The sequence below is a fragment of the Haliotis asinina genome, chromosome 2 (genome assembly GCF_037392515.1).
Source record: "Haliotis asinina isolate JCU_RB_2024 chromosome 2, JCU_Hal_asi_v2, whole genome shotgun sequence".
NCBI lineage: Eukaryota > Metazoa > Mollusca > Gastropoda > Lepetellida > Haliotidae > Haliotis > Haliotis asinina.
Window position 1 is genome coordinate 25,610,865 of NC_090281.1, and position 20,908 is coordinate 25,631,772.

The 20,908-nt window shown below is 39.8% G+C and overlaps 1 protein-coding gene across 3 annotated transcripts in view; it reads left to right on the forward strand.

The window, feature by feature from the left end:
- LOC137273467 (beta-1,3-galactosyltransferase 5-like) overlaps positions 1–19,940 on the forward strand; it is a 33,168-nt gene extending 13,228 nt beyond the window's left edge. Inside the window, exons 1-2 of one of the 3 annotated variants that reach the window (XM_067806166.1) lie at positions 10,886–11,352; positions 18,060–19,940. In XM_067806166.1, coding sequence (XP_067662267.1) covers positions 11,265–11,352; positions 18,060–19,207 — 1,236 coding nt within the window. In that variant the 5' untranslated portion in view covers positions 10,886–11,264 and the 3' untranslated portion in view covers positions 19,208–19,940. Of the gene's footprint in view, positions 1–10,885; positions 11,353–15,057; positions 15,121–18,059 lie in introns of those variants that run through there. The other 2 variants (XM_067806167.1, XM_067806168.1) reach the window with 2 other exon arrangements.
- Positions 19,941–20,908: the final 968 nt, after the last annotated feature.

A 20,908-nucleotide genomic window follows, 5' to 3' on the forward strand; every position in this document is an offset into this window, starting at 1 on the left:
CTTTACAATGTAATCAGAATGTCAGTGCACTTTGGTTCCACTTGGTGACGTCATGGTATTTGTGTGGTATCCCTCACACCCAGGCGATGGTTTCCCTCACGGAGTTTAAGGGGCCTGTGTAATGGTTGATGGCTGTGCCATCCACATCTCACATTACTAGGAGATACATGCTCCTTGTACAACAGGGAAGACTCTTGTCTGTCTCCTTACAGGCGGAGATACTACCCCTCTCCTTACTTTAAGGATAACCGGCCAGTTCCGGGACACTACAATACAATATAAGTAACTACAGTTACTCAGTAAGACATGTGTCAATGTCTTATACTTTATGCATGTACTTTACTCCGATTTACATATTTGAAAGTGGAACAGGTTTTGTGGAACGATAACATTCAAATTTTGAATGGCTTTGTGGCTATATAGTGTTACAATATGCACATATATCTAGAAATACTACATCAGTAAAACAATTTCTTGCTACATCTACTCAATCAATAAATACAAAAGTAATAATGATAATAAAAACTTACGCCAGCCAGCGTGAGATGCAATCCCATACAAAAGTTGAACCCATACAGGTGAACACAGTGGTGATTCTGGCTGACTGTCCAGATTACTACCCTTCCTCACTATTTATATTGACCTCCCATACCCAAGCTACTCAACAACTCTCTATTGTTTACAAATTAACACCCCAGCTCTCTGGCCATACCTGGTCACGCTTCCCTGAACATAACCCTGTTCCCATAGTATTACCGAACATAATCTAACAACAACTCCCAACAATATATAACACACTCTAACAATACCATACTACATCTATTTACAGTACCATAAACTAATTATATAAACGAAATCATCTGTGATCTTGACATCACTCCCCACTTCAAGTAATTGTACACAAGTACAATTATATATTACACTCAAGATCACATTTAAGTTTGTTTTAATGCATAAATATCATAAAACACAATTGTCTAAATGTACAATAGCACAGTAATACATAAGAAATAACTGCTGACAAATAATCTGGATATGCAGAGAGTACATTATTTACACACTACCATACACATAGTATGACTAGGGTGAACACCGGCTCAAGAGATCAGCCCCAACATTCTCACTTCCTTTGATTGCACGAATTAGAAATCTGTAGGGTTGCAAAGTTAGGGCCCACCTCATCACTCGTCCATTGGTCATTTTTGCCTTGGTCATCCATATTAAGGGCTGATGGTCAGTCTCCAAAATAAATTCTCTCCCATACAGATATCTTTCTAACTTCTGTATTGCCCACACAATAGCCAAACACTCTTTTTCTATTGTAGAATACGCTCTCTCACGATCTACTAACTTCCGACTCACAAACAATATTGGAAATCGCTCACCTTCCTGTTCTTGTAGCAGTACAGCTCCGATTCCAACGTCAGAAGCGTCTGTTCTTACCAAGAATGGTTTCTTCAAGTCGGGTAGTTTCAAGATAGGAAAACTTGACATATGGGTTCTTAACGTAGTGAAAGCTAATTCCTGGCTTTCTGTCCATATTACCTTGTTTGGCTTTCCTTTCTTTGTGAGATCAGTTAACGGAACTGCTATGGCTGCATAGTTTGGGATAAATTTCCGGTAGTACCCGGTCAGTCCCAACAACGCTCTCACTTGTTTCTTGGTTTGAGGTCGCTCCACATTTAGGATCTTTTCTACATTCTTACCTTCTGGTCGAATTAGACCACTACCCACCTTGTGCCCTAAAAAGTCCAGATGTTTATATCCCACTTTTACCTTTGAAGGTCGAGCTGTAAGATGGAATTGTCTTAACCTCGTAAATATTGCTCTCAGACTTACCATGTGGTGTGACCAGTTCTCAGTTCCTTCTATGATGTCGTCTATGAAGTTGTCTGTATTTGGTATGTTGTGCAATACTTGTCTCATCAGTCGGGAAAATACTGCAGGTGCATTAACTACTCCAAATGGCATCACCTTCCATTGGTATAATCCATCAGGAGTTATAAATGCTGTCAGTTCTTTGCTACTCTCTTCCATTGGAATCTGCCAATATGCTTTGCTTACATCAATTTTGGTAAGATATTTACAGTTCCGTAACCGTGCAAAGATGGAATCAGCTAATGGAATTGGTTCGGCATCAAATACGGTCACCTGATTCAGTTTGCGAAAATCAGTACAAAATCTGTAAGTCGAGTCAGGCTTCTTCACAAGTACAATGGGGGATGCATATGGTGACTGAGAAGGTTCTATCACCCCCATGTCTAACATTAGCTGTATCTCCTTGGCTACAACATCTCTCATATGATGAGGAAGTGGATAGGGCTTGGATCGTATAGGCTCATTACATGTCAGCTTGATCTTATATTCCATACAATTTACCTTCCCTGGTAAATCACTCAGTACATCTTTGAATTCACTTATGAGCTCCTTCACCTCATTTTGTTGCTCCTCTGTCAAATCTTCAGAAATGTCTACATCCTGATACGTTTCCTTAGAAACTAAAGAAGGTGAAGCTATGTCTAACATACTCACCTCTTCAGCCTTGACATCCACCAGACCAGCACTGACATGCACAAGTTGAGCTATGCTGACGTCACATACAGCTGTGTCCTTGACCTCCTCTCTCTCAATGTACCTTTTCAGTAGATTGGCATGATAGGTTTTAATCTTGTTACCAACCTGTATTCTGTAATTGCCAATGCCAAAGGTATCCAGTATTTCATATGGCCCTTTCCACTGCAGCAACAGTTTGTTTGAATCAGTGGGCAACAGAATTAATACTTTATCACCAACCTTCATTTTTCTTGGCTTGGACTTCACATCAAAGAACTTTTTGTATTTACATGCTTTCTTTTGAAGTTCTTGCTGTGCTACGTGAATAGTCTCCTCAAGACGGTTTTGAAGATCTAGCACATACTCATATGTGGTTCTTACCTCTGGATTTGGTATATCTCTTGTCCAGATTTCCCTCAGAATCTGTACTGGTCCTCTCACAGTGCGTCCATATAAGAGTTCAAATGGGGCAAAACCCAAACTCTCTTGAGGTACCTCTCGGTAAGCAAATAACAAAGCAGGTACATACCTGTCCCAGTCATTTGGTCGTTCTGCACACATCCGTTTCAGCATCGTCTTCGAGGTTCCATTGAACTTCTCCACTAGGCCATTGCACATTGGATGATAAGGGGAAGTAGTAAGCTGATGTATGGACAATAGTCTACTTACCTCCTTCATCACGCCTGACGTGAACTGGGCTCCCATGTCTGTTAATATCTCCTTGGGGATACCAACCCTACTGAATATCTCGAACAGAGCTTCGGCAACATATTCCGTCTCTACTCTGGGTAAAGCTACTGCTTCTGGGTATCGTGTTGCATAATCAACCACCGTCAGTATATACCTATTACCCTTGTCTGTGACAGGATACAATGGACCAATCAAATCAACAGCTACCCTCTCAAATGGCACTTCAATTAATGGCATTTGTCCCAGTGGTATTTTCCTTACCTTTCCCTTCGGCATGGTACGTTGACAAATATCACAAGACTGAACATGTCTTCTGACATCACCAATTACTCCTGGCCAATAAAACTGTGAGATTACCCTATCTAGAGTCTTCTTGATTCCAAGATGTCCACCCATCAGTGCTTCATGACATACCTTCATTACCTGTGTGCGCAATCCAACCGGTACTACTGCCTGTACAACTTGTTTACCATTGTCCATTTTATTGGAAGTATGCTTCCTATACAGCATATCATTCTCCACAAAGTAAGAGGAAGTACTATGTCGGGTCTCCCTAATCTTACCTTCTTCCACTAATTTTCTTATTTTGTTCAGACTTGAATCCTGATGTTGTAGGGATACGAACTCACCTCGACTCAGTGTCAACCCAACAGGTTCCAATGTCTTCAAGGGTTCCATGCCTACTTGGCGTACTCTTCTCTGGCTCCTTGTCTCTACAGCACCTACTGTTTTAATGTCCTGCTTATCCCACATCAAGTCTGGATCTCCTGGCTCTCTAACTCCGGGAATATTGCCTAATATTAAGTCACAGATTGGTGTGTCCATACATGCTGCTCTCACCATACCCGTGTAAAAGGGCGTATTTACAGTAATCCATGCTACCGGAAGTGTCAAGATCCTGCTATCTGCTAATTTACAAGATTGTGTTTCTGAAGTCAAACATGCATCTTTTACCATTGACCTCCTCACTATTACACCGTTACATCCCGTGTCTCTAAGCACATCTACTGGAGTGTCGTTTACCTTTCCCTGATAAAATGGCATGCGGTGATCTTTGGTAAGCACACTCCCTGAGGCTACATCTGCTTTAGTAACCTCCTCTGAAGTTGCTGCATCACCATCTAGAACTTCATGTATGCAGGGCTCTACTTTTGTGTTATCTGGATGTATTAGAGACATGTTTGTGTTGTCTTCACTCACCTGGATACTTGCCACTTTAAACTTGGGTTTCTTGCACTGTGCTGCCAAATGCCCAGTTTGATTGCAGTTGTAACATGTCCTTTCCTTAATAGGAACAAATTGTTTGGAACAAGTACCATGTTTACCTGATGCGCTACCCTCGACTATTTTCCCTTTGGAAACCTGCTTGTCAGTTTGACCTGGAATAACTGGTCTATTGTATCTTCCATGACTCGTACCTCTAGCTTCTATAAATTGCTCTGCTAGTCTAGCCATTTCCATCGCGTCTTTTGGCTTTCTCTCTCTCAAGAATATACCCAGATCCCTTCCAGTCACATTCAAAATCTGTTCACGCAGCAGCAAATCTCTCACACCTTCGAACGTCTTTTGTGTACCACTTAGTTCAATCCATCTGTTGAAATAGTTCTCAATTCTAACTACAAATTGTGTGAAAATCTCACCTGTTTCAGTTTTAGCAGTCCTAAATTTCTGATGGAATCCATCCTCAGTCATTTCATAGCGTTTAAGTAATGCAGTTTTAACTGCATTGTAATTTTCAGCCTCAAAGGCATTTAACCGGGAGTATACTTCTAAAGCCTTACCTTTCAGCAGAGTACACAGGTAAGCTGCCCAATGGGACGGGTCCCAGCCTTGCGCTGTAGCTACACGTTCAAACCTTTGCAGATATGCATCAATATTGTCATTGTGGTCGTCAAATGGAGGCATTTTAGGCATCTTGGGAATGGCTGCCGATCTATTCTCTCCTACCTGCCCTTCTTGATTTCCTGCCGCACTCTTTTCTAACTTGGCTAGTTCTATTCTTTCATTTGACTGTATTTTACACTTTTCTTTCTCCAATTCTAATCGTTCTCTCTCTCGTTCCCATTCTAACCTTTCTTTCTCCTTTCTTTCCTCCAGTTCTAACTTTTTAATCTCCCGCTCCCTAGCTCTTTCCTCCCGTTCGAGCCTGTCCTTTTCTTTCTCATTCTCCAACTCCATTTGCTCTTTCACAAACACTCTCAAATCATCTTTCTCATACCCTAAACTCTGACCCAGTTTGATAAGTTTGTCAATGTCCATAATTGTCTGTATGAGGGCAAAGCAGGGTACACAAAAAGTCAAACTGTCTGGAATAAATAGGGATCCTACCAAGAATAAAACCGGAGGTGATTTCCCATATATCCCAATGTTCAAAATGTTCACGACGAACCAATGGCCTTAACTGACCAATAACCACAATACACCCTCCACCCTTGAATTCCAAATCATACACTCAAGGACGCAGAAGTGGTGCCGTATGTTCTAACCCTTCTTTATGGACACAAAGATTCTGCAGCGATATACAATCAACAACGCTACATCAAATGCGCTACAGAACACAACTAGGGTTCCCTTTGATAGTGACAAATAATCTAATTATCCCACCGCTGCCACCAAAATGTCACATACCAAAGTAACCACAACAGAAGAATAGTTTGTTTTGCAAAACTTTATTCCTCCCCTTAAGATATAAGTAACCCCAATACCTATACTAAACTAATTCTACAGGTGCAAATACAACTAACTAATCTAATTATCTAACCTAGCTACATATACAGTTCTGTCTACCACTTATATTGCTAAAGTTCTAATAATACTACTACTACTACTAACTACACTAAAATCCTAATACCCTCACTAATATAGATAATGATTACATATAATCCCAATCAGAAACTAAACAATTGAACTAAATAACAATAAAGGAATTTGCCACTCAGAGAGAACACTTTCTCTTTACAATGTAATCAGAATGTCAGTGCACTTTGGTTCCACTTGGTGACGTCATGGTATTTGTGTGGTATCCCTCACACCCAGGCGATGGTTTCCCTCACGGAGTTTAAGGGGCCTGTGTAATGGTTGATGGCTGTGCCATCCACATCTCACATTACTAGGAGATACATGCTCCTTGTACAACAGGGAAGACTCTTGTCTGTCTCCTTACAGGCGGAGATACTACCCCTCTCCTTACTTTAAGGATAACCGGCCAGTTCCGGGACACTACAATACAATATAAGTAACTACAGTTACTCAGTAAGACATGTGTCAATGTCTTATACTTTATGCATGTACTTTACTCCGATTTACATATTTGAAAGTGGAACAGGTTTTGTGGAACGATAACATTCAAATTTTGAATGGCTTTGTGGCTATATAGTGTTACAATATGCACATATATCTAGAAATACTACATCAGTAAAACAATTTCTTGCTACATCTACTCAATCAATAAATACAAAAGTAATAATGATAATAAAAACTTACGCCAGCCAGCGTGAGATGCAATCCCATACAAAAGTTGAACCCATACAGGTGAACACAGTGGTGATTCTGGCTGACTGTCCAGATTACTACCCTTCCTCACTATTTATATTGACCTCCCATACCCAAGCTACTCAACAACTCTCTATTGTTTACAAATTAACACCTCAGCTCTCTGGCCATACCTGGTCACGCTTCCCTGAACATAACCCTGTTCCCATAGTATTACCGAACATAATCTAACAACAACTCCCAACAATATATAACACACTCTAACAATACCATACTACATCTATTTACAGTACCATAAACTAATTATATAAACGAAATCATCTGTGATCTTGACACATGTATCACATCTGTAACATACTTGTCACATCCATACATACATTTGTAATATACCTATGTCTCATTCATGTAACATATCTGTAGGATACCTCTGTAACATCCACGTATTATACCTGTAGCATACCTCTGTAACATCCATGTATTATACCTGCAGCATACCTCTGTAACATGCATGTAACCCTCCTGTAGCATACCTCTGTAACATCCATGTGTCATACCTGTAGCATACCTCTGTAACATGCATGTATCCCTCCTGTAGCATACCTCTGTAACATCCATGTATTATACCTGTAGCATACCTCTGTAACATGCATGTAACCCTCCTGTAGCATACCTCTGTAACATCCATGTATTATACCTGTAGCATACCTCTGTAACATGCATGTATCATACCTGTAGGATACCTCTGTAACATGCATGTATCATACCTGTAGGATACCTCTGTGACATTCATGTATCATACCTGTAGCATACCTCTGTAACATTCATGTGTCATACCTGTAGCATAGCTCTGTGACATGCATGTATCCCTCCTGTAGCATACCTCTGTAACATCCATGTATCATACCTGTAGCATACCTCTGTAACATGCATGTATCATACCTGTAGGATACCTCTGTGACATTCATGTATCATACCTGTAGCATACCTCTGTAACATTCATGTGTCATACCTGTAGCATAGCTCTGTGACATGCATGTATCCCTCCTGTAGCATACCTCTGTAACATCCATGCATTATACCTGTAGCATACCTCTGTAACATGCATGTAACCCTCCTGTAGCATACCTATGTCTCATTCATGTAACATATCTGTAGGATACCTCTGTAACATCCACGTATTATACCTGTAGGATACCTCTGTGACATTCATGTATCATACCTGTAGCATACCTCTGTAACATGCATGTATCATACCTGTAGCATACCTCTGTAACATGCATGTAACCCTCCTGTAGCATACCTCTGTAACATCCATGTATTATACCTGTAGCATACCTCTGTAACATGCATGTATCATACCTGTAGGATACCTCTGTAACATGCATGTATCATACCTGTAGCATACCTCTGTAACATGCATGTATCATACCTGTAGGATACCTCTGTAACATCCATGTATCATACCTGTAGCATACCTCTGTAACATGCATGTATCATACCTGTAGCATACCTCTGTAACATGCATGTATCATACCTGTAGGATACCTCTGTGACATTCATGTATCATACCTGTAGCATACCTCTGTAACATTCATGTGTCATACCTGTAGCATAGCTCTGTGACATGCATGTATCCCTCCTGTAGCATACCTCTGTAACATCCATGCATTATACCTGTAGCATACCTCTGTAACATGCATGTAACCCTCCTGTAGCATACCTCTGTAACATCCATGTATCATACCTGTAGCATACCTCTGTAACATGCATGTATCATACCTGTAGGATACCTCTGTGACATTCATGTATCATACCTGTAGCATACCTCTGTAACATTCATGTGTCATACCTGTAGCATAGCTCTGTGACATGCATGTAACCCTCCTGTAGCATACCTCTGTAACATCCATGTGTCATACCTGTAGCATACCTCTGTAACATGCATGTAACCCTCCTGTAGCATACCTCTGTAACACCCACATATATCTGGACAGTTTGTGGAAAAGACAGTCACGCAAGCTCTCCATGCAATTATCTATTCATTAGAGAACTGTTGTTTATCTGCTTGACTGGTGATTCGGTTGTTCGATTATTAAAACACACAGAAGCATTCCATAGATAGTAAAGACAATATATGCTATCGAACTTGTCATCCATAAAGTATCGATTTCTTATTACTCACTACCTTCTACAAAAAACAACCAAACAAATCATGCTTATTATCCCTTACGACTTGAAATCGTAAGGCGGACAGCTTCCAAAGAACACTTTCCATATATGGAATGTAAATAATTTCTCCGTCCATCGAAAACTGTCGCACGCGGGTTCGTGGGAATCTGTCGAACTGTGCGCTCAAAGGGGCTTACCTCGAATTAAAGAGTGCAGAATACCAAGTTCAATATGTTATCCAAAATGAAAATCAATTATTTTAAACAATAAACATTCCATAACGGAGCGGGACAATAGGCATCGGGAGAACTGTGACCTAGGACAACTGCTACCTTGGACAATTGCTATCCGATAGGAATATAATGACGAACAATTTACGTTTATATCCTTTCTACACACAATCATGCAACATTGTTGCACAGGCACATTGACAGTGGATATATTAATCCATTATATTACCAAGGGTGGTGTTTAATCTGCACCTTAAGTGTTAAAAATACTAAAATTCGTGTTGTACGGATTGCATAAAATTAAATAATTTTTCAATTGGCGTTTCTTTATGAAATATACAAGTCTGTGAAGACCAGTTCTGTCAGAAACTAGAAACTTTGTTTGATACACGAGGAACATACACGGGATACAGCATGGCGCAATGTAAACCAACGTGTAAATCAATGTAATTGTAATTAGTACTAATTTATCGAATTCATTCATTCGGCAAGCTAAAAAGTATAACCGACAAAATACATCTTGTCAAAACACACAGGCTTAAGGCACAGGTGCAGATAATCCCGTTACGTAATCGTTCAGCCCTGAGACAATACATTGGGGACCCTGAAGAAAGGCTGTCATTAACAGCCCTATAACCACAACTCTAATTAATTGCCCTTTCCTTAGTGAGGATCAAAGGTTAATGAGTGAGTGAGTGACTTTAGTTTCAGCAATATTTTAGCATTACCATGGCGGGACACACCAGAAACTGGCTTCAAACTTTAGACCTATGTGGGGAATCGAACCCGGGCCTTAGGCGCGACGAGCGAAAGCTTTAACCACTATACTACTCTACCTGCCCGGTCTTGAAGAAGACAAGTGGGATGTGAATGAGGATTATGTTTTTGTCATACAGTTTGCTGTTTTCAGGTGCAAACGTCTGGTGATGTAGACCATATGAGAGGATATTACAGGATGGATTTGAGCTATTTTTTTGATAAAGTGTCTCATCAGTACATTTGATATGTATTTTCATTTACTTCATGAGATTACCGAGTGAGTGAGTGAGTGAGTGAGTGAGTGAGTTTTTATTCTGCTTTAAGATGAATTGATAGGACCAGATGTTAAACATCCTAAAATTTACTGTACAACATATCATCATCATGAAAAGCTTTATTACGTATGAAGGCCACAGGCCGAAATTAGGAGATAAACATCATGTGATGGCCAATTTCCGGGTGTTACTGAGTATTTGAAGCTGATTGCAATTGTAAACTACATGTCATATATACTTTCAGACGTAAATAAGTAAATAAGTTGCGGAGAAGGTACTAAAGGACCAGTGACGAACACATTCAAAATAGTGTAACTCGATCAACTGAAATATGGAAACAATACCCATAATGGTTGTAAGGTTGTATAAATCATATAATACAAAAGATACCCTGAAACTGAAACCGAAGGTTTTGTTTGTTTGTAGTTAAACGCCGCAGTCAGCAATCTAGCTATACGACCACGGTCCGTGAATAAGTCGACCCTCGACTAGAACCAAGAAGATCTGGGCTAGAACCTATCGCAAGAGGCGACTAACGTGGTCGGGTGGTAAGTCTTGCTGACTTGGTTGACACATATGTCATTGTGTCCCAACTGCAAACATCGATACTCATGGTGCCGGTCACTGGAGTGTCTGGTCCAGACTCGATTATTTACAGTCCGCAGCCACACAGCTTGAATATTGCTGAGTGCGGCGCTAAACAACAAACCAACCACCAGTAAAGGCGGTTTACCCCTTCTGGCCCCAGATTGTCGGAACACTCTTAGCGCTGAGACAGTCGTAAGTTAACGGTAAAATATGGCACTTAGGATTATCTTAGCGCTAAGAGAGCTTCGAGAGTCTCGGCCCTGGACACGCGTGTCAGGGTGGTGCTTACCATCAGACAGAGCAATATAGACTCAAAGATAAAATCCAATCAACTCTGCCTTCAATGATTAAGCAACGACAACACATCGAAGACCAACTTAATTAAAACGGCACATTCGCTCTCTTGACCCAACACTAAGAGGTGACGAGGCAAACATGTCAATAATTCATTAGCTACCGCCCTAGTGGTTAGCGTAATAATCACGTGAACACGCAGCTAACTGTGACCATGGAGACGAGATGTGAACCATCTCCCGGAGCCTTACAAACCAGCGCGGATGTGTACGACTCAAACCCCGATACACTCGTGACAGAAAGTAAGTAAATATTTTCGTATTAATTGAGAATTTGTTGATGAACAATAAGTGATGTGTCGCTATGTTGCAGCATTGATAGTTGGATTATATCATGTGTAATATCAGCGGGATTCATATTATCTTGCGCTGCGTTCAGCATTTACAGAGGTAGTGTAGGACTTTGTCCCGCATGCTTATTGTGTATCATTGTACGAATGGGAGCGTGCTTCACACACTTCCGTGATCATTTCCTGCCCAGTCAGTGTGGTTAACTATTTACTAATGAACATATGTAAACATTCATGTCACCCGCGTTAGTGCTGAGCCCATGTCTAATAATATGAATCTAGAAATAATAAGATTGGGTATTGTCATTTTTTATGATTACACGATGCCATTTAGAAAGTGGTCAAATGCAACATATGTCATATTTGGGATTTCACTTTCTTAGTAAAGTACAAATTCTAGTACTTTTTTCGGTTGAGTCCCATCCGGGATTCGAACCCGCACCCTCAGAGTCAGGCACCTAATCGCCAGCACACAAAGTCAGCCGCCTAGCCTGCTCAGCCACCGCGACTTCCATTTTTTGTTTTTATTGTGCTGTGTCTCAGCGTATTGTAATATGTACTGCAGTGTATTCTGAAAGTGTAACACATGGTTTAAGGTAATGAAATTATTGTTTCCTTCCTTTTGAGTCAATGCCACTGATCACTGTCACGACTCATATGTGATTCTACTTTAAAGTTTACAAAAAGCGCCAGCCATTTTGGTATATTTTTCCCTACAACGAGTGCCGGTACAGGCATCATCCCGCTAGACCGCGATTGATTATGTGTGCCGGTAGTCCGCGATGTGGCTGTTCCAGTCTCATTACTCCCTCCCTACTCTAATCTCATTACTCTGCAATGCTTTGATAGACGGTAAGTAGAGTGTGTTTTCTTAGGTAAGATCAGTCTCAGCAATGTTATAATAGATACCCTATCATGGAATTTACGGCGGGTGGTATGTTATTTTTATGATTTCCGATAAAGATGAGTATGTTTTGTTACGTACAGATTGGACACATGATGGACAGTGTGTACCGAAGATGAGATTGAAACGTCAATAAAAGCTTATGTAAAAGTTTTTTTTTGTTCCTTTTAATTTAGTTTTCCTTATCCGAGGTGTTGTCTGCATTAATCAGTTGTAGCGGTAACAGAGGGAGTAAATTATTAGAACAGCACAGCAGCTTAGCGGGCTAGCGGTACTGAATTACGCCATTTACCCGTCGCGGACTAGCGGGTAGCGGCCTAGCGGGGTGGAGTCCCGGTACAGTTTCTATTTTGCTTAATTTATATGGTTTGAAAGTCACACAAATGCAATTATATGACCAATAAACATTCTCAAATCTATTAATGTTCAACAATATAAAGGAAATACATATGTTATAATTACTTTTCACTACATCACGGAAATTGTTGAATTACTATCTGTCACAATACAAGTGAATAATAACCTACTACATGATCTAAGTCATGAGATCCCGTCCGGACGTTCACTACATTGTACAGAACTAGATCGGCAAACAAGCAATCCGCTTATACTAATACCTCTCCAGAAAAAATCATACATTATGCGACTTACATTTCATAGTAATATTTGAAAGGTACATGATATAATAACAATAAGCATATAACCTACATGAATATAAACATCCATACAACCAAAACACATCTAAAACACGTACAGTTTTTCAAGTACGTACAGTTCTTCAAAGGGCTAGATAAAGACTTATACTTAGTTAATGCGTTTTGAGCTGGTAATAAAGGCATGGGGAGATTTAATAATGTCATGATATATAGCACTAGATAATTCTAAATTACCATATTTGAAATAGAATAAATTCTTTCTTATGGCATCATAATTTGGACATACAAAAAGACAATGAAGAGTGTCCTCGGAAGAAGCACCATATGTACATGTTGAGCTTTCAGATATAAATCTGCTTACTTGTGGGCATTTAAATCGCTGCATTCCAGTCGGAGTCTGCAGTGAATTATTTGACAGAACCTGTTTCCGATATTGATATCAAAACCGAATGAAGTATTACAATATGGTGTAATTTTGTTTTTGAATTCGCTTGATGATTGTATAAATCTAAGTTCTTCGGGTAAAGAATTGATGCCTGGTTAACTTACAATTATCCCATATACAACTACAATAATCAAATAATGACAGGATAAAGGATTTATACATGATAAATAATGTTTTTCTTAATAATCGATATTGATAACTCCTTAAACAATTTGTCATTGGTGAAATTTTATCAAATAGACAATTTATCTGTACGGTCCAGTTGGCATCTATTTGAAACCAGAGGCCTAGATGTTTGTGCTCGGAAACTTCATTTATTGGGATATTTTGCATAAATAATCTCGGACTGGTCTCTGTGGAACGTCTTTTACTAAACAGTAAGGTTTCTGTTTTGGATGGATTGAATTTGACCTGCTAGTGTACTGTCCATTGAGAAATCCTTTCTAAATCTTTATTGAGGCACTTAGCATCGTCAGTAGGATCTTCTATTAAGACATAAAGTGAAGTGTCATCAGCAAAGAGTCTTATATGGCATTCTATATTTTCAACAAGGTCGCTTATATAGACAAGAAATAATTATGGCCTAAGCACAGATGCTTGGGGGACACCAGCTAATACAGATCTATGCCCGGAATTGTAACCATTTATTACAACTTTCTGGACTCTTTCATGGAGATAACTATCCAACCAATCAAGTAATTTACCACATATTCCATACAATTGTAATTTATGTAGAAGTCCCTTATGCCACACTCTATCAAAGGCCTTCCTTATATCACAAAACGCACGCAGGCGCGTTCATACGCAGATCAGTCCTAACTACAATGTATAGAAACTAATTGTATAGAATGGCAAGGGAATAAAAGTCGGGCATAAGTATCCGCATTCCATTTGTGGCTTGCGTCAGAGATATAAGATCTCATAAGTCTTGTTTGGACTGCTTAAAAGCCTCACGCAGTAATATTTCATTTAGCCCATGATGTGAATAGCGGTTTTGTCTGGTCCAGGCTTGATTATTTACAGACCGCCGCCATATAGGTGGAATATTGCTGAATGTGGAGTTAAACACCTAACAAATCAGATATATTTCAACCACTAATCCTAAACCCCCCCACCAATTCTTTACACTGCTTAAAGCCTCATTCAGCAATATTTTCATCTATTAAATTGTCGTTGGTGGTTTCTCTGAGAGTGAGTGTGTTTAGTTTTACGCCACTCTTTGCAACATTCCAGCTATATAGCGGCGATCTGTAAATAATCGAGTCTAAACTAGACAATCCAGTGATCAATAGCATAAGCATCAATCTACGCAATTGGGATACTATGACATTTTTCAACCGAGTCAGCGAGCTTGACCTCCCGATCCCGTTAGTCACTTCTCAAGACAAGCATGGGTTGATGCAGATCAGTTCAAACGCAAATCGTCACGGGTGGTTTCCCTGAGAGAATAACTGAGTTGAAACTAATAACAGCGAAAGCGATCACCCGATCACAGGGTTCAAGTCGTATCATGTATCCGGTAGCCCGTATTCACACCATTTGTCATTTACTAATCCCCTCACTCCGCTGCTCGTAGCAGGGATACTCTGCGTTTATAGAGGCTCCCTGCTCGTAGCGAGTAACGCCACGTAATATAAGAACCCGCGTTGCATTGTGGGTACATTAAAGGCTAAGAGTCAGTGATGAAGAGTCAGGCTACGGTCGAGATGACATAAGGTAGGACGGTACGGTGTTGAATATCCTTACACTTACCCAGCTAAACCCCTTGTCTTTTCTTGCTACAATTTCCTTGCTCAATCTAATCTCTAAATTTACAAGCTTGTGGATTCAAACCTCTTGGTTTTTTTTGCATAGATTGTCGTATTAGTATAGATTCTTTCACTGTTGTCTTCGAGCTTGATAAACGTGTAAGAATCTTTACCTAAACGTCTATCTTTGGACCGTTCATAATTTATGGTTTATGGTTTAAACTTTTTGGTTTTTTTTGAAGAAATGTGGAACAGCATCAGATTTCTTGCAACATATGTCATATTTGGGATTTCACTTTCTTAGTAAATATGACATATCATTGTGTAATCACAGATTTCCAAGTATTTTCTGGAGTTGGAAGTGACTTTTCCCCCTCTTCTGGGGGGGATTTCTCACTGTGTGTTTTGCAAACATCTTAGCGATGGTTGACAAGACCGTGTGGGCAAAAATGTGGCCTGGTTTGGGCAGCTTGGTCTCTCATGGCATTGCGAATTTTGGTTAGGGCTTCCTGGCTGTTGTCTGGTGTATGGTTGTGTTCAATACCAAGCTGAGGACATTCCTTGTCTAGATTCATCGCAAGCTGCGGCTGCATTTTGTACATGGTCGCTTGGTGCACTTTCACCAAATTTTACTTCAGATAAGGATAAACTATATGGATGAACAGCTTCTTTAATCAGATGGAGCGACGTTTCGATACAGCTTCTTGTATCGTTGTCAAGCAGCATTAACAACTTCTAAACATGCCTCTCAAGGATGTTAAAGAAATTTTACTTTTCGTTGATGAAGGCCTCGTATACAAATATCATCATACTTACTTTCAGGCCTCCCTTACTTGTGGTCAGTACCTCCATCTTGGATGACCGAGCTCCTAGTTCATCTCATGTCTTAGATTATGTGTTAGAAGGAAGCCACTTGAGTAAAGGAATGAACTGATAATCCCATGAGTTCATTAATCGGCTTGAATTCGTCAAGCTCAAAGCAAGTTAAACAAACAATTATATGACTTGTCACTTTTAATCCCATAATTCTTTAAAAACAAATAAATAGTAATAAGTCCATTAATTTCTTCTGTTTACATAAAATCCAATTGCTTACAGCTTCACACTGAAAGGAATACATGTACTTAACTGATAATCTTTACAATATAAAATTTGTAAAATACAGTATATACAAAGTAAATAATTGGAAAACAGGATGTTTGACAATAGTTGTTTTTCATATGACCTTTTTCCATAACATTTTTCCATGACAAATTTCCAAGCACTCTGTCATAATAAACAGCAAATGCTAAATGAAAATTTATACTCAGCTTGATTAATTCGCCACGACCGTAAACGGTCATAACACCGATTAAATCGTTATTGGTATAAGGCAAGGTCACCAACGATACTATCAAAGTAATAGGTAAATCTATGCTTAGTGCGTATGCGAGGCTTGGCAAAGAAACGGTTACATAATGTCATTGATGCTGTTCTAATTAAAGAAAGGTTGTAGGGTGGCCTCATAATTGTTTAGTAATCTGTATTAGACAACAACCCGATTGTGCCTCCCGGAACCACAGCTCACTGCATTTGTGTCCTTGAGCAACAGGTGAGGTATAATGGGGTGAAGGAGCTCATTAAAGTTTGCGATTTATACAATAGCCCATTGTGCATATATGGTGTAAGTTCCTGGTACTAACAAAGGATATAACAATGCCAACAATTTGTTATTTAGATCAAACTGGTAGTAAAACCGTGTGAACAGGTTGTAGTAGGTAACAGGTTGTTCAGCAACCCATGCTTGCCATAAAAGGCGACTATGCTTGTTGTAAGAGGCGACTAACGAGATCGGGTGGTCAGACTCGTTGACTTGGTTGACACATGTCATCGGTTCCCAATTGCACAGATCGATGCTCATGTTTTTGAACACTGGATTGTCTAGTTCAGACCCGATTTTATTTACAGACTGGAATATTGCTGAGTGCGGCGTAAAACTAAACTCACTCACTCACAATGCTATTTAGAAAGTGGTCAAATGTAAAATATGTAATACTAGTATTTGGGATTACGCTATCTTAGTAAAGTACAGATTCTAGTGCTTCTTCGGGTTGAGTCCCATCCGGCACCTAATCGCCATGACATGTTTATTTTCTCAAAACCACCCACGGTGGTATACATAGATTAACAGACAGGAATGGTGATGTGAGAGCGGGAGGTTATTTTATACTTTTATAAACAATATTTCAATAATTTGACAGATTCTTCAATTCTGATATTTTACTTGTGCAGATTAAACATTCATATTTTCTGATATTTAGAATGAAATTCATTTATGTAAAGACAAAGTTCTGTTGCAAACACTGTATTTCATGTGCACTGGTTGGAGAATTGCACAGAGGACATGTTCTGTCCTCCTGTTTCTACTGGAAAATTGTGGTTATTTGTTTTTAATTTCAAAAGGAGGAGATACAATAATTTGTCGAGCATTAAACGGTAATCGGAAAACTGGATTTCTCTAATTAGTTTATAATTAATTCCTTTAGAACTATTAATAACGCAACTTCGTAAGGGTTGGTAGGAATGGTCTCTTAACGTAATTTCTACTGGTAATGAAACCAATTTGGGGGAATAATTATGTGGATTTCTGAACACATCACTCAATCAGCATCCTTTAATATATTCTCTACATCTTTAACCAAACGTTTTCTGTATCATTTTTATTTTATCTTACATAAAACACACAAAGTCAACAGCCCACCCGCTCAGCGACTTTGAGGGTGTGGGTTCGAATCGCGGATTGGATTGCTGAGTGCGGCGTAAAACTACACTCACTCAACACAATAACATCCGACGCCCGTTACCGCCTTGTGTTACAGCTTTTACTGTTTCAGAATGGACACTTAATATGTAACTTTTATATCCTAGAAATGCCGTTCCGGATACCAGCACTGAGGAAGTTCACCAAGCGGCACCTCCTGTCCATCACCGCCCTCAACCTCTTTGTCCTACTCACCATCCTCTTCACCCTCGACCTCATACCTAGAAGAAAAGTCCGTGACAACGGAACGACCCAGAACCAGGAACACGACCAACAGAACTGCAGCGATGCCTGTCCCGTTCCAACTGTGCCCCCGTGTAAGAAACAGACCGTCAATCCACTGTATATGTTCTATGGGCACCAGGAACTACTTTCATCACCGGATGTGTTTATTCCAAGGAATTCTATCATTACGCCGGTTGACTACAATTTCTCCATCAAGGCCATCGAGGTGTGTCCGGAAAAAAGTAGTCCTCTGTTGTTGATAATGGTTCTTTCCATGCATGAACATGTAAGGCAAAGGAGTAGCGTGCGAAACACATGGGGGAGCGTCGCTCGTGATAAACCATGGCCGAAAAGAAAGTTATATGGCGAAACAAAACTGGTTTTTCTTCTCGGTACACAATCGAATAATGAATTAGATAAGAAAGTCCGCGAAGAAGCGGAAGTGCATGGCGACATTGTAATGGCCGATTTTGTGGAGTCGTACTTCAATTTGACGCTGAAGGTTCTGTCAGGGTTGAAATGGATGAAGACGTTCTGTCCTGGTGCACAGTTTGTGATGAAGGTCGATGAAGACTCCTTCCCCGACATTCCAAGGATAACAAACCTTTTAGTTTCAACGGAAATGCAAAACACCATATACGGACCGCTGGCTTTCTCTGAATTCGTGGACAGGACAATTCTAAAAGCCAAAGTTTCCAAGGACGCCTACCCGCCTAATTGGTATCCTCCTCATGTGAAGGGCAATATGTACGTGATGCCAAACGCTCTGGCTTTGAATATCCTCAATGTGTCTAGGTATTTCCCGTACGTAAACATTGAAGACGCTTTCATCACAGGAATACTGGCTAAGCATTTCAACGCCCGTCATTTGGACGTACCAGCTTCGCTTTATGACAGACACCCCAAGAACGCGCCTGACGTTTGTAGTTTTGTGTTTGAGAAGATAATACTGGCACAACAAATATCCCCGGAGATGGCCGAGAGATTCTGGAGACGGATTGTTAGTCCTGAACTTTGTGGAATTGTTTGATGCCAGTGGGTCCAAATGGTAAAAGGATATTTTTATACACTTTTTTACACGAATTCATTGTGGAGATACATGATCGTTCCATGCAAATATGGCCATGGGGAGTGAGTAACTGTTGCTTTATGCCGCATGAGCCATCTTGCAGATGTCCACCAAGTGACTAACCAAGAACATACTCAGGGTCACGATAGCCACGACAGCTGAGTTTAGTTTTACGCCTCTTTAAGCAATAGTGCTTCAATATCACGGCGGGGGACACCAGGAATGGGCTTCACACATTCTACCACGAGCAGATGCTATCACCATCGTGGCCCTCACCGCTTTCGTGTGAGAGTTATACGTATATATGAGACATGGATATGAAGACCAGCCTTTCATTTATTACGTTCTTGTAATATTAACAACTGCATAGAAAAGAAACATAAATTATAGCATTAAATGAACGCTTGCAAAACATTTTTATGTAAAAAAGAGATAAAAACCTTCACCTTGACATGCAATGTTTATTTTGAAATGCAGCCTTCACGCTTACAAAGGCTATTATGTGCACATAAGATACTGAAATATCAATTATCATGAAGCCAGTCTCTCTCAGATCGTCCCATGTTGTTTTGACGTTTTCGCTCAGCTTATGCTACACAACTGGATTTTGAAAATTATTGTCTATAAGATGATACGATATGTATACCTTGTACATTGTAAATTGGTTTCGAGTATAAAAAATATTTTAAAGGTGTTCTGGATTATCTTTTAGAACCAAGAGTGAATGATGTTTAACGCCGCTTTTAGCAATATTCCACCATTCGGCGAGTCACTTCGGAAATGGGCTTCACACTCTGTGATCAAAAGGGGAATCGAACCCGGGTTGTAAGGTGACGAGCGAACGGTTTGGCCATTGGGCTATCCCATCTCTCATTGGTTTTCAGAACTAAGAGGGTCAAAGGATCTGTGCGTTTCAGTAAGACACGTTTAGTGACTAAGACACATTAAACGGAGCAAGCCCTATACATTTACCATTATATAAAGAGGAGATTGATGAGACATTTTCAAGTTTGAAAAGATGAGATTGAGACGTTTACAACTTTGTAAAGATGAGATTTATGAGACATTTTCAAGTTTGAAAAGATGAGATTGAGACGTTTACAACTTTGTAAAGATGAGATTTATGAGACATTTTCAATTATGAAAAGATGATAGTTACGAAGACGTACCTGTATGGCTTTTCTTTACGTGTAAAGGGCAATTTCCCCTTGAGTATGTCTAGTTTTACGCCGCACTCAGAAATATTCCAGCTATATGACGGCTGTCAGCAAATAAACAAATCTGGGCCCTACAATTCTATAAACAACAGCATGAGCTTGGAACTTCGCAAATGGGATACAATGACATATTCTCAGCTTGTTGGGAAACGTTTGTTTTGTATGCTGTGCAGTCCTAAACATCCCATGAAAGTAATCTGTTTCAGTAATTGTATTCGGTTTGGATTATCTGTTAGTTACATCCAAGCATCATTGTCAGTGTTTATTTCTTGCTTTTAGCTTTAATTGGGAATAATTTTTGCTCTTGAAATCATCCTCCTCGAACCCACAACAGTTTGAGATGATTGAGAGTTAAGCAATTAGTCAGGATAAGAAAGAATATTGTATTACGCTAACCTTTGGGATCTAAAAAAAAGCCTAGGCCAAGAATGGTAAGTGGGTTCAG